This window comes from Micropterus salmoides, unplaced genomic scaffold (assembly GCF_014851395.1).
Source record: "Micropterus salmoides isolate LMB-PRFRI ecotype aquatic unplaced genomic scaffold, ASM1485139v1 Ms_hic_scaffold_5, whole genome shotgun sequence".
Classification (NCBI taxonomy): domain Eukaryota; kingdom Metazoa; phylum Chordata; class Actinopteri; order Centrarchiformes; family Centrarchidae; genus Micropterus; species Micropterus salmoides.
The window spans coordinates 23,029,762-23,047,458 of NW_024044237.1; the positions used below are offsets into that span (position 1 = coordinate 23,029,762).

General features: G+C 41.7%; 1 protein-coding gene across 2 annotated transcripts in view; it reads right to left on the minus strand.

Annotated features, from left to right (window-relative positions):
• Nucleotides 1-96: 96 nt before the first annotated feature.
• The window catches only part of drp2 (dystrophin related protein 2), a 77,142-nt gene continuing 59,541 nt past the window's right edge, over nt 97-17,697 (minus strand). Inside the window, exons 18-23 of one of the 2 annotated variants that reach the window (XM_038698880.1) lie at nt 12,236-12,301; nt 8,533-8,646; nt 6,484-6,736; nt 3,939-4,056; nt 3,690-3,776; nt 97-3,288 (exon numbers count right to left, since the gene is read on the minus strand). In XM_038698880.1, the coding sequence (XP_038554808.1) occupies nt 3,269-3,288; nt 3,690-3,776; nt 3,939-4,056; nt 6,484-6,736; nt 8,533-8,646; nt 12,236-12,301 (658 nt within the window). In that variant the 3' untranslated portion in view covers nt 97-3,268. Of the gene's footprint in view, nt 3,289-3,689; nt 3,777-3,938; nt 4,057-6,483; nt 6,737-8,532; nt 8,680-12,235; nt 12,302-17,697 lie in introns of both variants that reach the window. The other variant, XM_038698881.1, reaches the window with a different exon arrangement.

Below are 17,697 nucleotides of genomic sequence, written 5' to 3' on the forward strand. Positions count from 1 at the left end.
TCACATTTGGCACCATTCTTTTAGTTTCATTATTAAATTCTCAAAGGGATAACTGCAGCCACATTTTTTTTTTTTAAAGCACAGGCAGACAAGGAGTTTGCCAAATACAAAGTTTTTATTTCTGTACACAAAGAGTAGAAAGCAGCCAGTAACCCACTTGTTATTACAGTAAAAAGCCTTTCTTCAGAAAACTTTTTATACAGATTAAAAACTCCAGAGAAAAGACAGCAAGAAGTGTTTGAGTGTTGGACGATAACATCAAATCAAAACCATTAAACGAAAAACATTTGCACGATTAATGAGGTATATTAATGGTGATACAAAGAAAAAGAAACCTCAGTTCACCAGTAAGGTATGAGTGTGTGTCTATGTGTTAGTGTTATCAACACTTTGTTTGAGGTTAGGTGAATCATAGTCCTGATGTGACATACAAAACGCACATGTCCTTATTACAAGCTTAGGTGCATGATAGCAAACAAGGAGGGTGTGACGCAAAGGACAGGAGAGTAATGATCGGAGCTGTTTGTATTTTGGCTGGCTACATGCGGTAAGAGAAGTCTGGGGAGTGATAGCAGTGTCCTCGGGGGTGACTCGCCTTTGTGAAGAGCCTTCTTTTTTTCTTCTTCAATCACACAGCTTCAGTCACGCCACAGGGAGCAGGGTATGTTTTAATGTGTACAGGGAGCTACCACCAGTATAGAAATTTGAATGGGTCAGACCTCAGATGATCACATAGTCAAGAGATGAGACTCTGTGGGACTCCCCTGCAGCTGGATGACCATCAAAGTCAATGCGGGTGCTGGTATGAAACAGAAGGAGAGTGAAATGTGGGGACAAACTGTGTATAGTAATTTAACCGACTAGTGTATTTATTTCAACCTTCCTCCTCTATATTGGCTTAAAATAAACTGTAAAATGCAACCCTACGGGGAATGTCTCCTCTTCTTGTCTTTTTTTTTCACACTGCCACTGTTATATCATTTTTGTGTACCCACATACAAAACTATGGCGATAACTGTGTGAGGCTGCCGGGTGATCATCAATTTGTAATGAGATGTGTGAATACTAATAAATAAATGTCTATGAATAAACATTGCTTGTCATGGCTTTTTTTCCCCCCTCCACCCACGAGCCGAGCGGCTGCTCTTTCTTCTGAGAGCTTTGCCAAAACAAGTTCTTAAGCGATGCCGGTGTGGAGATGGATTCAACAGATGATAGTGATTATCCTCAGCAGCTACACAGTGGCAGGTGAAGTGAAGAAGAGGGCAGTGGCGCTCTCTCTTGCTTCCCTTAAGGCTATTAGCATTTGTATTATGAACAGCACATCAACATGTGGACTCAATGAACTCACAAACCCGTGGTACTGCGTCCTTGGGGACAGTTCCCTAGCAACAGTATCAAAACTAACAGGCATCGGGTGCTGAGGAGGATGGTGTCAAAATGTGAGCACTATGTGCCTGGCGGGGTAGCCCGTAATGTATGCAGCACATGGGTTTCAAACTCATGTATGTGAGGTCAGTGTCGTTTTAAGGATGAAGATGAATTCCTAACTGTGTATATCTCTGTGTTTTCCGTGGGAATGAGGCGATATGATTGCCAAGAAACACTCACAGCTTACTTGTTTCAGGCAATCTCTTGTCTTGCTTCTGGAGATTTTGCTGTGGCAGGCACATCAAAGTGGCTCTCTCCCACCAGCCCTTAAGCAATGAATGGATTGTTTTTTTTCTCCACCTTTCCTCTCTTGTCTCTCAGATACACATTTCTGTTTTTCCTGTTACTCCAAATTAGCCACCGACCTGTCCAGGGACACACAAATGCATGCCTGATGCAGCCTCCTTACCTGAATGTAAAACATGATGGAGGGGGAAAAAAGTCCAGAAACTAACTCTTGTTTCCTATGGATTCATTTTGGCTTCAAGGCATTAATTGACTGTGCTATGTTTAGACTAGAACACACCCTCTGACCCTGACACGATGAGGGCAAAGTCGTTTCAACCACTCGTCTTTTTGTAAATCTAAAAGCAATTAAGTACGCATTAGCAAGAGAAAATGAGGCATGCAGAGTCAATAGCTACTGTTCTTTTAAAATCTACATGGATAGGGGGGATTATTAAGGATGAAATCAGTGTAGGACCGCGTTATGGTGGCTTGCCTTGTCCCCCCTGTAGTGTCTGGAATTGGCCTAGCAGAGAGCAAGAGCATCAGCCTGGCAGCACTATCGCCTTGAGCTTCATCCTTCTTTTTCTCTGCACACACCAAGATTTCCTCAACAAAAAACAATTTCCGTCACGATATAAATTGGCTCAAAACTGAGAGTTTATCTGAATCCCGCAAGACAAAGATAAAATCGATCTCCAATTTTTTGGGAGTGCATGTAGTCTGTACTGTAGAAAGGGACTATGGATTTAGCAGCATACGTGTTTGCACACGTACGGTGAGTGCAAGTGTTTCTGTATGAGCATAAAGGGCTCACATAGGGGAGGTGAGCAATGAGAGCGACAAGCAGTTTGAGAGGATTAGAAGAACACAGTGTGTGCATACAGAGGCGCTGTGCTAGCGGGCACTTTGGCTGTCTTAAATAAATCATGGATTTAAATGATGATGTGTCATTCTCACAAAGTAAATAAGCTTGTTGTGGGTGCTGTCAACTCCATGACAATCTGCACCACACAGCCACATGAAATGCTGATCTAGTTGACACTAGCAAGCTTTAACGGACCACCTCCCTTCAAAAATAACAACCATGATAACACATTCAAGGAGAGAAAAGAAACACAAACACTGAAGATACAGGCATCCTGACAAAACAAGGGGATATTCTTCTTGTTCCTTTTTGCACTTTTTAAAAGTTCTTTTCATGGAGGGTCCGATTTGTGCTGTGGACTGATATAAAGCTTCACACCTCCAATCAACTACACAGATACTGGTAAGCACAGTGTCTTGGTTGGGCATCTTCCTTTACTTTAGTCTCTCCCTGACCTGCTGCTAACATTAGTTTCCTTTGGCTCGTTAACATGGTGTCAGGCTGTGCCACTGAAGTTACGAAGCGCAGCCCGGCCAAACGGACATCAGCGTGAGCCTTTAGTTTGCATGAAAAAGGCTTTTAGTGCACAGAGTTCCAGTGGAGGATTAGCTCTGGGTATCATAGCTGCTGTAGTGGTCACACAGCCTGGTGTATTGTGGCCTGACCTCAGCCGTATGGAGCTCCTCCCTCTGCCATCAGGCGTCCTTTCAGGCTTTTACTCAGCTCCTCCAGGCCCACTCGGGGTTAGATGTGTGAGGTGGTGCCTGAAATTGGGAAATAGAAGAAGAGCAAAAAAGAAAAGCTTTTACAATTTTAGGAACACATGCACAAGACTGAGAAAATGTTCTTGGTTATAACTAAGAAGGCTATAATTATTATAATCCTTTCTTTGTTCAAGTTACAGGCTTTGGGCTGCCCAGCAAATTGCATTTAAATGCGATGGTCCACTTTCTTTCTCTATTCTGCTGAGTCTCTCTTTATCTTACTCGTCCTGTCTGCCATTTAATCTCCCTGTCCCCCCCTCCGGCTATCGACCCGCAGCAGTTCATATTTGCTCTCCTCTCCATCTCTCCCTCTCCCGTGGGTGATGGAAGAGCAAAGAGTCCGTCTATGAAGCGTGGGGTGCCGCAGCTGCTACGATCCGTGCAGCCATAGACAAACTCACCAGGTTCTGACGGGAAGACGTTTCTCAGCTGCTCGATGACCTCCTGGAGCTGCAGCACCGTATCCTGTTCGTGCTCCATATCATCTCCTGACACAAACACACACACACGGGTGCACACACACACATACACAGAATGTTATACCTTTATGAATGGTTAGGGGTGGGATGAGAGGGGAGGGTGCATGGTTTCACATTCAAAGTGCGTGCATGTGTCAAGGCCATATCTGAGCCTGGCTACATGGCGCTGACCTGCTGCTTCAGTGTCAGTGGTCTCTCTGCTGGCCGGCTCCCCGTGGTGACCCCCCCCAGACACAGGAGAAGACAGGGTTGACGGTTCTGATCCGTTGGCCTCCGAATCATCTTTGGGCTGTTTATAGGAAAGACTGATTTTTATTCAATCCAAATAATTGCTCATACCCATCATGTGTCAGGCCACAAAGACATTTAGCCTTCCACAAAGTAATGAATGCGATTTTAATGGCACTCAGCCAGCAGTCCTCGACTGGCATCTCTAGCTGAATTATTTGCCAATTGCCAAAAAATGCCAATTTTGCCCCACAGCTGTTAGACAAAACCATCAGGTTAGTGTGATTTGTGCTTTGATAGACAGATAAAAAGATGGTGAATTTCACTGCACACAGCAGCATTGCAGGAAACACACTGACAGCGTTGGGGGAAGGTATCAAATCAAAGATGCATAATTGGGGATATTCCCAGATACCACATGTATGCAACCCACCGTCTTTTGTGTTGCTTTTAGTAACACTGTAGCAAACCTCAAGGGGTGAGTAAGTTTAGTAGTTGTGGTGAAACTGGGGTGTCTGCAGAGATTGGAATGAACTCATTCATACACTTGCAGAGACTACAAAGGCAGATTTTACTGGGAGAAAAGGAATTGAATAGCTTTTTTTCTAACCCAGGAATGTGAGCCCTGTCCTACTCTGCCACAGGCTCTTTTCTCTTCACTCTCAATTTCCAAGTCTTCGACCTGAAGAAATATCTTGTCCCTGTTTTTCCTCTTTCTTTCTCCTGTTCTCACTCACTCCCTTTGCTTTCTCTTTATTCAGTGACCTGCATGCACAATTTGCGTCTGTGCTCCCGCTGCTAACAATTTACACTTGCTTATTATAGTAACCCAGTAACTGTGTGTGTCAGCCCTGACTCTCTCATCCATCTCTCTCATACCTTTCCTTTAGACTGCAGTAAATCCTTTTATATTACAATCTATCTATATTGTACTTTTTTGTACTCCTGCTACTGGTATTTCCATCTTGCCATGGCATATCTTAAAAGTTCATATTTTCAGAGCAGTTGTCATTTTGCATATTTTTAACATGTATCTTTGCCTTTTTGCACTCTAAGAATGTATAGGAAGCATTGTGCTACCTGACATGCAATGTGATGCATACAAATGTTACCAGTGTACTTCAATGTCTTTGCCCGTATAGTTCATATACATGTTAGAAATACAGCTTATGCAATTAACCAGAGCCCCTTAGCAGAGCAGATGCTGTTGATGGAGACAGTGGTGACTGTAGGGATCAAACATGTGACCTTCAGTGTTTAAAGTAAAGTCTTCACAGTAAAAACAATGAATAAAAGATAAAACAAGATTAAATAATTTAAACACTTACAACAAATACCGTCAACTAAGAAAAGCCAGAAGATTAAAGTGAGTTTTAAGAAGAGATCAGGCTCATGGGGAACTGGCAGATCACAGGTATAAGCAGGAGCCTGACTATGTTTTAAAAGGGCTTTAAAAATGGGCTTGACACTGACAGGTAATCAGTAAACAGCAGCAATGATTTGTTGTCATATGGTCGCTTCTCTTAGAATGTGTTCAATCCCTGCCAGCAGCGTTTCGTAGAAGTTGCAGTCTTTGAATTGTTGTATATGTTTCCTTTGCTTAGACCAGAATAAAGTGCACTCCAATAGTCAAGTCTGGAGGAGATAAATGCATGGATGACCTTTTCAAGATCTGCAAATTAAAGGAATGACCTAATCTTGGTTAAATGTCTCATCTGGAAACAGCAGCACCACTTTAGTTACTTGAGCATGAAAAGACCACTCTGTGTCAAATATTACATCTAGATTTCGGCCTCTTTCTTTGACATTATTAGATAAGGCACCCAGACTAGACAAGACTTGATTTTGAGTTATTCAATTGCAGGACATTTTTGAAAATCCTATTCTTAATTTCAGCAAGACAACACATAATAAAGGATACATTGGTGGTACCAGGCTTTATCAGGACATACAGTTGTGTATCATCCACATAGCAATAAAAATATATATTACATATACACGTGATTTGCCCCTGGGGTAGCATAGGGTAAATATTATTTATACTATTTTATTATTTATATGGTAAATAAAAGGGGATCCAGTTTGGACCCTTGGTGGTACACAACAGAGAGGAGCCAATTTTGACGTTGAAACCCTGGCTCAACTGTCTTCTGGGTGCTTCATTTAACTATTTAACTATCAGCTTCTCAGATAAAGCAGCCACTTCTACCACTGTTGGATGATGGGAAGATAGACTGTGTCTTCCTACCCAACAATAACCAAATTGCTTTTTAGTTAGAATAAACAATGTGGAAGACTTTATTTCACTGTTATTGTAACAGTAAAAGAAAGGGGGGGTCTGAAATATAGTGGATTAGAAATAGAAATTGCAAGTACCTACATTTAAACTGTACTGCAGGAAAGCACTTTACTAAATGTACAGTATTTACACTACAGCTCAGCTCTCTCTATGATACCCTACCACCATGCCTCTCACGGAGATATTTACCTGTAGCAGTAGCTCCCTGAGCCTGCGCAGCTGGGACTCCAGCTGTTTGTTGTGGTCCTCCAGGATCTGCATACGGGTCTCCAGGCGGGTCTTGTGTTGCCGGAGCACCCGTGCCTCGGCCAGGAGCTCCTCATCCTGCTGCCCTTCCGCCGTGGGTGAACCTGGACCGCCCTCTCCAGCCTCAGTCAGCATGGGAACTGACGCCGCCTCCTCGTGCTTCCACTTGAGCCTCCTGTACTCGCCCTGCAGCACCCTGAGGACCCACAGTGGAGGACAGATGATGGGAACAGTCAGGGCCACATGGTGATGCATACAAAACTCACATATAACTGAAGGTATTTATCCAGCTTCCACTTGACAGACAGAAATACGCCTACACATTAACAATCTGACAGGTTTGTGAGTAATATAATTAGAATAATTTCACCACATGCCTAAATACTAAGACATGAAAACAGTGCAGCAAAGGGCTAATGTATTGTTGATGCTTTACCATGTGGAGTGCAATCATTTTCATTTTGAAAATAAGCTGCAATAAATCAGTGTCCTCTTTCTCTCACATGTGCGACACTAAGGCCATTAACTGACACTGCTCTGTGCTGTGAAGCATTACTATATTTGGGTGCAGGAAAACCATGCTGCTTTATTTAAGTGCTGAATTAGCAATAACCTTCTGTCTAAGACACACAAAAACTGCACACATCAGTGTCACCACACCCAAATATCCAGTGCAGTGGAGCAACTCGTATATTTTGTTGACATTGGTTTTACTTGCTCATTTTCTGCGGTGGGAGTAGCAGAATCATAAGTCTTCATCATTCATTCAAAGTCATGATTACAAGCAATTCTCATAAAATTAGGAAAAGGCATGTTTTTGTAATATACAATATTATGTATATTTTTTCAAGCTGTTAAAGAGGACCTGAACCCCCCAAAGAAGATTAGGGTTACAAGGTGTTTGATTCTAGTATTGATTTATTATTCAGATGAGCCACAGCAGAGGATATAAACTAGCAACAGCAACAGCAGTCATAAATAAGGACAACGGAGCACACTGCAGTGTCATAACAGGAGGCATACTTTTTAGAATAAATGAACTGGGTCAAGGTTTCAGACACCCAAAGGGCGCAAGTGTGTTTGTGTGTGTGTGCGTCTGTGTGTGTGCGTACATGTAGCTGTATGTCCCTGTGTGTGTGGAAAAGTCACAACCGAATTGGAGACAAGAGAAATTTATTCACATGAATCATTCACATAACAGTTGCCTCTGGTAACCAATTAAGAGGATAGGAGAAACGAATTTGCTTCATTTTTGGAAAATGCCTGAGCCTCTTAGCTACTAGGACATACATTCAAATTCAGGCATTAACATCCAAGCTAATGTGTGTCAGAGATGTTTTACACCCGTGTCACACCAGTCAATGGATAATGGATTCTTCCTGTCTCTCCTGCAGCCACACCAACATCAAAACTGAAGGGTGATTTATGATTTGGAGTGTTTCCATGTTTTCACCACATTATTTTACAGGGTTTACTGTCAGGCATGCACACAGAAAATGTTTCTTGGTTTTTAGGGCTCTTCAATAGGATTTAGAGTGTGAATGTATTTATTTTCTATAGAAGGTCTGCAAATGGCAGCAGACATACCGAAAAGAGTGTACTGCCTGCAAATAAACACAGACATATCTGTTTTATTATGCTTCTCTGGAGCTTTACTGATGAAAATCACTCCCTAAACCAAACTCTTACAGTTCTGCTACATGCCTTATCCCAAACCTAAATCTCATTCAAATCTATAACTAAATCAAATTCAACCCACAGCTCTCAGTGCTTAAAAATAAAGTTTACAGATGTGATGAAGTGATGAAGTCAGTGTACTCTGTTGAAGTACAGCAATATGTGCAATCAGTGGTTCAGAAGGATTTATTGTGTGTGAAAACAGAAAAGTACAGTAACGTCTCTACTACCCAAACAATTCAAGAAAGGAACCTAGCTCGAGACTCAATGCGGCATGTCCAATGACAGGCGTTTTTTTTTTTTCTGGCTACAGACCTGTTCTCGTTCTCCAGGCGAGCCAGGGTGCATTGGAGCTGCTCCTTGTCCTGGTGCTCCAGGTGGGCCAGTAGCATGTGCTGTCCGCAGGGTGAGTCATGGTCCAGGGCTGGGCTGGAGTGACGCAGGAGGTACTGATCTTCATCCCTGAGTCCCCCACACAGGAGACAGCACACTGAGCCACCAGCACACGGCCACCAAGCAGCACAAAGCAGACCCACGGACGGCATGGGAGAGCAGACAGGCCAAAGCAAGGCAAGGCCAGGCAAGCATGACGAGGAAAGGTATTACAGGACCAGACGCAATGCAACAAAACTGGACAGGATGAGAAGGGACACTATGACAAAAGGCACTGTGCCAGGCTCACAGTCCAAATATTAAAAGCTGGCTCGCCATTTAAAACCCACTCACATTTATTAAAAGTGGAAGGTGGATCTACATCATAATATATTGCTCAAAAAATAAACACTTTATTGACAGTGGAACAGAAAACATAATCTGCACATCTATGACAGTAGACCTACGGCTTTGAAACAATAAATGCATCTCTGAATGTTTGGCAGTTATTTTAATGGAAAGACAGCTGTTAATGCTTTGGGCTATGAAATAAAACAACTTTATTGAGCCAAAGTTAAAAGCTAGTTATTGGCTTTGCCTTGTAATACCAAATTATACATTAGAGGTATTTATAAGCCTAGTACAAGCAGACTGGTTGGGTCGAGAAATGGCCAGATCCACTTCAGTTGCAGCCTCTTGTACTGTAAAGATCTGTATCCTATGTTTTTGATTTCATCCCATTCATTATTTTTATTTACCGCCTTTACTTTATCAAGAAAACTAAGTTTTTGTATTATGCCAGTTTTCCATAAGTGGGTCAAAATTATGCAAATTAATTTCCTATGGGATCTTACTCTCTTTCTTTTATCAAGGATACACAGTATTTACTGTAGACCACATCTCAACTGTCATTCACATCACCACTCACCCACATTTACACAGACAATTTTACATTTGATGTGTTACCTGTATATTTCTACCTCAGTACAATGTATATCACTAAATTGAAAGCTCTGATTTCTGGTTATAATGATATGAAAGAACATATGCTATTATGATTAAATGAACCTACTTTATAGCTATTTTACATTAGCTTTCCAACATTAATGTAGTTGTAAGGGAACTACACATTAGCTTTGTAGAGAGATAGATTTTTGTAATTTTAATAATGCTATTATGTGAATAAATAATAAACATTTACATTATTTTGGTGTGGATTTAACAAACAACCTTACTTCACCCACTTATGGAAGGCTGAAGGTTCCACTGACCTACGCATCTAAGGATTCAATTATTTTCATGCCCACTACCTGGCAATAAGCAGCAACAGTGAACTCAAAACCAGAGATGGGGACATGAGTTTGAGACTTGGACTCGAGTCCAACTTAAGTCGCACACACAGTGACTTCAGACTGGACTTGAGACTCGTCCTCAAGAGTCGTGAAACTCGTGAACAATGTTTATTTTTAGGAAACGCGTGATAAGCTTGCTGTAGTATCAGCTTCGCACGGCCACACATGAGAGAGGTCAACAAACACCGGCAGCTGCTATGTGATTCATCATAAACTCTGGCTTTAAAACTTCATAAAACAAGGCCTAAACAAAGAAGCACTGAACGCAAAATAGGTTAGCAACCTGAGGTTAGTAGGCTAAACATGCTTAGCTCAGCATTGACCATCTAACGTTAGTTTGCTTCTTGCTTTAGCTACGACCTACTAGAGGTTAACTCCGACTGTCAGTCTTTATGAAAAGATGAACAAGCGTTTGTTTACTTGCCAAACTTGTGGTGGTCGATTAATTAATAATTTATGTCCCACTGTCTGCCATCACGTTAATTATTAACGATGGCATCGTTTATTGTTGATCATGTAACGTTATAGTTTTATTTAGTTATAACGTTACACTGGTTTGAGAGTCTGGGGGATGTGTTGACTTACAGTAGTTTAAACTGTCATTAATCGCATTGCACATTACATGGTTGTGCTCTGTGAAAACAGGTTACAGGTTTATTGTTAATCATGCAATTTTACAGTTTTATTTAGTTATAACGTTACACTGGGTTTGAGAGTCTGGGGGATGTATTGACTTACGGAGTTTAAGCTGTCGTTAGTTGTAGACGCATTGTACATTAGGCTACATGGTTTGCTCTGTGAAAAACAGGTTACAGGTTTATTGTTGATCATGTAACGTTACAGTTTTACTTAGTTAACATTACACTTGGTTTGAGAGTCTGGGGGGTTGTTGACTTACAGTAATTAATAAGCTGTCATTAATTGCATTGCACATTACATGGTTGTGCTCTGTAAGTGAAACACAGTTACAGAATCCCTTATAGCTAGGCAGTTTTATAAGCAGCCTGGACTGAACGCAGCAGGTGATACAACATTCATTATAACCACAAGAGACTTGAGACTTGACTTGGACTCTAGCTCAAATACTTGAGACTTGACTTGGACTCTTGCTCAGAGACTTGAGACTTGACTTGGACTCTAGCTCTCTAGACTTTAGACTTGTGAGCATCTCTGCTCAGAACAATGCACACAGGTGGAGGGTGAAGGCTGCACACACAGGCAGCATGGTTCAGGACAGAACAGTATGATGCCAGCCAAACACCAGCTGGAGTCACAGATAGCACAGCGGCATGTACAGAGGAAAAACAGAGAGGCGCTGACAGACAGAAGGACGGGTTCGCAGAATAAGAACAACAAGGTACAAGGGCACAAGAGCAGAAAACAACACCGCTGCACACAAGGGGTACATGCGCTGGTATAGTACACACATTTTTGTGACAAAGCTCCATCCAAGCAACAACACATGCACATGGCAGCAAAGACATTGGGAGCGTGCTTGAGAGGCACATATATCAGTAGTAAAGAGTCTTTCTGAAAAGTAGCATATTTTGTCTGGGCCTAAAACTAGCTTCTTATCTGGTGTCAATCACAGTCGTCTCTCAGAGTACACACACACACACACACACACACACACACACACCTGGAGCCCTAAAAGACCAGACAACACTGGCTGCTGGGCATGCAACCTTGACTTTAAAGTACTATAAAGAAAAAAAATATCTCAGAGAAGGAGGCAACGGTCAACAGCCCACACAGATGTCAACAAAATAAGACATGGACACACACAAATACATGATCCCAAACAACCGTAACCAGTCTATCCACCTGGCACTTTCTCCCCTTATTGACTGCCTAATTCACATCAAACACCCCTGTTCCTCTCACTGCTGTAACCTCACAGCCCGCCCAGCTACTCAGCCAGCTTCTGCAAACACACACACACACACACACACACACACACACACACACACACCTCTCTCTCCACAGCTGGGGCTTTGTGTATCTACTCACAGCCATAGACTTCAATCACAGCAGGCATGTGCACAATGAAGGGGGACAGTGTGCACGCTGCTCGCTGTGGGTCATTTTCATTATGTGGCTGATTATTTACCTGATTACCCAATCTTCCCCTACCTGTTGAACATATATCTAAAAGCCTGTGCACACAGGTAAACAAAGAGACAATCAAGGTATCAAGAGGAAAGACTGTACACACAAAACACACACATAATCCCGGTGAACGGCTGTGGTTGTAATGAGGGGGGTTCGTAGTGTGGGGGTGGCAGCATACTCACAGACTTTCATCAGGAGACAGGCTATCCGTGAAGAATGAACAATTCTGGCTCTCCATTTCTGCCAACCTATATATAATATGAGCATATGAAACAAACATACACACACATATTTACGCACATGTATACAAACAGACAAAAAGAGACATACAGGAAAGTGGATGAGTCAGAGCAAATATAGGAAAAAGCAGAGGCAACACATTGATATTGTCACACACTGGGGAAATGTTTGTCCTCAAACACAAGATAAAACAAACAAACAATCAGTACAGTTAAGCTTTTAAGTAGTGTAAAAGCGACCTGTGGCCTTTTAGTATTATGGACTGCAACTGAACAGCGAGCTGTCCACAAACATCTGGCTGACAAGACTGCAAAGTGACAGATTTTCCATAAAGTACCAGCTATAAAAGTGTCCACAAAGAGGGACAATAAAATTCTGATAAAGTACATTAAGAAATGTGCTGTTCTCGAGCACCACGGTCAGCAACTGCGTTTGTGAGGAAAGGGCGATGGAGTTTCTGTGTGGCTTTTCAGGACCAAGGACAACGCTCTTGTTCTGCATTACGTCCTGCTGACTGTCAGTGGACAGCTGCAATGTGCACGCTGCTCTGTAAGCTGTTTATCACAAATATCACAAACAAAAAATTGCTGCAGTAGGGAAAAACTTTGTGATGTATGTTAAAAATACATGGTGCTTTTACTTTTTCGATTTTAATGGTGTAAATCCCAGCTGGAAAATAAATAATTAAAACAGTGTAAAAATGATTGTGTGTTTAAATTAAAAAAATTGCTAATGGTCTGAGTGGCTTAGTGTGAACCCATATCACTCCTAGTAGTTAGGCCACTGCCTTGCATGAGAGCTTTTGCTGCCAGTGGTGTGTGTGTGTGTGAGAGAGAGAGTGAAAAAGAAGCAAAATGTAAAGCGCTTTGGATAAAAGTGCTATAAATGCAGTTCATAAGGTTATGGAGAATACATTAGCTCAAATAAACAAAAGTAGTCACACACTCAAACTACTCCCATGTTATTAAATGATTTAGTATAGCCTATTACACTGTCTTACAGTGTGCAGCTCTTTATTGGAGTTGGAATCTTACTCAGTTGTTTCTGTCTCACTTATTTGGGTGTGCAGCTGCAACTTTTGGTGTTTCATGACTAATATTACCAATAATCTATTAATACACTAATCGCCAGTCTGGGAACTTGCTTTTCGTAACACAGTAAAACACTGTTTACAACAATTATTACTAGTGTTTTCTTTATGTATGTGTTTGTGTGACCACATCATCATTTACCACAAATATATTGTATAAGCATGTATCAGCAGTTGTGTTTTGCTTTTTCCTGACCGAAAAACCTTTGCCTCCTCCACCTACATATAAAGCTTACACCTGAATACAGGGTCGGCCAGCCACTCTCTGACACCCATTAAAAGGAAATATAGGAGGACATGATCTAAAGTACATGCAGGTTGAGACAGATTGCGTGAAAGTGGGTATTCATAAAGTCCATTCATCACAAACGGCTGCAGTCCACTGAATATCACGTTAATGATATATAACCGTGTTAGACAATTAAAGGGTTTGTTTCTCTTTTAAGTGAGGTAATTAACCAGCACAGAGAACCAACCAACTAATGCAAATGTGCTAGAAGCCTTGTGGCTGCCCACATACATATATGTGCCACATGAAAGCTGGTAGTGAATCTACACTGCAGCAAATACACACAACACACCCTGTGCTGCATCATCTTTCGCAGAATGTCGTCAGCTGAAGGAGTGAGGGATGGGAGGGAGGGATGGGTGATGTAGAGGCTGTCAGGGACATCCACATTACATCCCATTTCTCTCCAGTGTCCAATGAGTCCATAACATTGAGAAATTTAGGATTTATCCATGTCCTGGTGCAGGAGGCCCGGCCTGTAAACCTGGCTGCTCGTAATTCAATCTGTGATACTATTCATCAGAAAGCGTCCACAAACCTGGAGCCACAGTCAGGGACAACAGCAAATGAGAAAGGAAAGGGCAGAAAGTAATGGGAAATAGTAGTGTGTGTGTGTGTGTGTGTGTGTGTGTGTGTGTGTGTGTGTGTGTGTGTGTATAAGGGGGAGTCTTGTGCATACATGTGTGTTAAACTCTTGTATGAATGTAAATAGATGTGACAGGAAATGAGAAACGGGAGAGAGAGCGGGGGTAAGAGAGTAGAAATCCTAACAGAGTTCTAAGAGGTTTTTTATTATCTTCCTCTCATCCATCCTCTACAAGATGTCGTAGCAGCACTGATGATGAAAGGAATGAACTCTACTCCTGCATCGATATGGAGGGGGAACAGATACAGAGGGAGGGGCTGTCTCTGTGTTTGACATGCATGCGAATCTGGCTTTCTTAACCCCAAACATCTAATACTTCATCTCCCTTGAGATGACCGGAGACTACATTATTGCTATGGATTAGCAAGTATACCCCATAGTGGCTGAAGGGCACTTTGACACAAACACACACACAGACTCCTACACAAACCTGCCATCCCAATGGGAAGAATTTCAGACTGTCATGAGTTGTAGTTTTTGCCATTTGTTTCTGGTGTCCTTCTGTTTACCTGTTCTTCTTGTTTCCTTGTCCTTAGTGTTTGTCTTGTCTGGTGTTCTAGCTTGTAGTCCTGTGTTGTTTTGATATTGCTTTGGTTTGGGAGTCTACTTGTTATATGGTTCTTAGTCACTGCCTTAACTCTTGTTCCTGCGTTTTAGTTCTTTGTCCTTGTTCCCAGTCCTGTACCTTAGTTCATGTTAAGTGTTCACTCTGGTCTGTTTTGTGTTCAGTAACCTGTGTTCCGTCAGTTCCCCCGGTTGTCACTCTGCCTGCGTGTCAGTCTCTCTATTTCCCTCTGCTCACTGTCTCTCTCTGCCTGCCTCGTTAATCTCATGTCCTTCACCTGTGTTGCTCCCGCCCTGCTCGTTAGTCCCTGTGTGTGTGTATATATGGTCTCTCTGTCTTGTCTTGGTTGGGTCATTGTATGCTGTCTCCTGGAGTTGCTGTGAGGTCTCCTGTTGTCTGCCTGTTTGTCGTGTCTCCCGGTCGTGTTACGCTGCTCCCTTTGGATCTCTGTTTAGACCACCTTTGTTTTTGGACTCTGTATTCAGCCACTCACTTGTAAGTGTGCTTGCTTCTGGTTCGTTCATTAAAACCCCTTTGTACTGTACCTCTTCCTGCCTTGCGTCCTGCGTTTGGGTCCTCCAACCTGCCTCCACACCACCGATCGTGACACAGACACTAACATGCCAGTGATGACATCCGGTATTTTTTATAAGCTTTCTATTAGTGTGCAAAGTGAGCGGTGAGTAACAATTAATGCAGTGAATGAATTGAAGTGCGATTTCTCCCTTTATATCCTGTATTAACTGACAGGTAGAGAGGTGGGAGAGAGAGTGAGAAAGAAACAAAGAAAGAGGAAAGAAGAACGAGAAAGAAAGAGATGATTGAAGCCAATTCTGCATACTGCCGGAGTACAGATAAACTCAACATCCCCATAATAAGGACTGTCTACTCCTATTATGACAGTCAGATCAGTCTGCTCTCACTTCTCTTTTTTTTTATTATGTCTAAATCTGCAAATGCTGATACTCATTTATTTTAGCCAGTATTATGTATTTATGGCACGCTAGACCAAAGTGATACTTGTCAATGAGCTACACATGGAAGGGGGTTAAATAACAAACATACAGTATAATATACACAGTCATTGCATTTCGGATAAAGCACAAAAACTGCGTCTTATGTATTTGCCTTTCTTTTGGCAGACTACCATGCCAGGCACTGGTAACATGTCAGTACCATTGGGAGCAGTATTGACACATGAGGAAACCAGGTATAAAACTCTCTACCCTGTGATAAGCGGCTGCCCTAAACAGCATGTAGTTCGACTCAACACAGCAAATTAAGGCATCAAATACTTTCACTGAATTTAATCAAAATACCCATGATTTTGTCTCAGTAAATCTTTAACTTAATGTGCTTCACAGCAATGTAGTTTATTAAAGGGCTATTGCATGTTATTGTACGGGTGTTTGTGTTATTGTACACCTATAACAACTATAAAAATAATTGTACAACTGCAACATCTTCATGTTCTTGTTACTATTGTGCTGCCTTTTGCCACCATGGTAACAATTTACTATAACCCTCTCTATTAAGCACTTTTTAGCAGCATATAAACACTGGGAGGTGTGGCGATGGTGTAGAGGATAAGACACGTGTCTTTGGTGTGACAAACCCTGGTTCACTTCCCACTGTGACACATCCACCAATGTGTCCCTAAGCAAGACACTTAACCCCTAGTTACTCCAGAGGCGTGCGACCTCTGACGTATATAGCAAGTCACTTTGGATAAAAGCGATAGCTAAATGAATAAATGTAACTGGTTGTACACAGACAAGTGTGTTACAAAGCATTTGTTAACTCTTAACAAACATGTACAGCTCATTCACAAGCAGATTTAAAGCAAAAGTCTGGTGATGTTCTATATTATTCTCATTGTCAAACAATCCCATGAAAAGCAAAACCTAAGACAGCTTATAGATGCCACTGTGCCACAAAGCTCCATTGTTGTCCAAAACTATTAAAGCACATCACTAAGCCACACCGTTGCACTCAGTGACATGTCCCTTCATTACAATGAATACGGGCACTGACATTTATTTAGAGTTAATCCGACACACAATCATGCTGCCAAAAATACCAACCGGCTCACCAGATCTGTGGCTAAAAATAAGTCCCCAACAAAATCTCTGTTTACTTCTGTTTGAGCAACACTTGCTAAAAGTGACAGTGCACAGCTGTTTTGGGAAATCAAAGTATATATTCATGACCTGGCTGAGAGCCACAGACCGGCTGGAGAAGTTATTATAAGAATGCAATGCTATCAAGCATTCATTATCTGTTTCTACACCAGGTGACAGACTCTTCATGTGAGTTGTGAGATGTTAACTGTCCTTATAGCTGCTTATAACTACATTATAGTGGATTATAATGTGTTATAAACCATTTGTCAATTGATTATCTAGTGCTTATACAAGATAAATAGGAGTGTTACCATTTTGGGTCACTATTTGAAAGCACAGCCCAATAATCACAGGTTATTGTCTCAAATGAAAACCCTTATTGATTCATTCCTATGCAGATAAAAGAAGCTTCAGAAACAAAGATAGCTTCCTAACATTCAATGGGAGGCTTGCTATGGATAAAGTTGCTAAGATACTATATAAGTGAATACTTCTAAAAACTTTATCCAGCCACGAGAGTTTTCCTGGCATTTTCTCAGCAAGGCAAGGCAGACGAACCTTCTCTGTGAATGTGTCTCATTTTGACTAAATGAGACTGTTTTCATTTCTGTTCCTTTAGTTTATTTTGGTGAAAGCTGTTGGCAGCTGTTTGTTTCTGAGTGACCAACATGACTAAAGCAAACCGTACTGT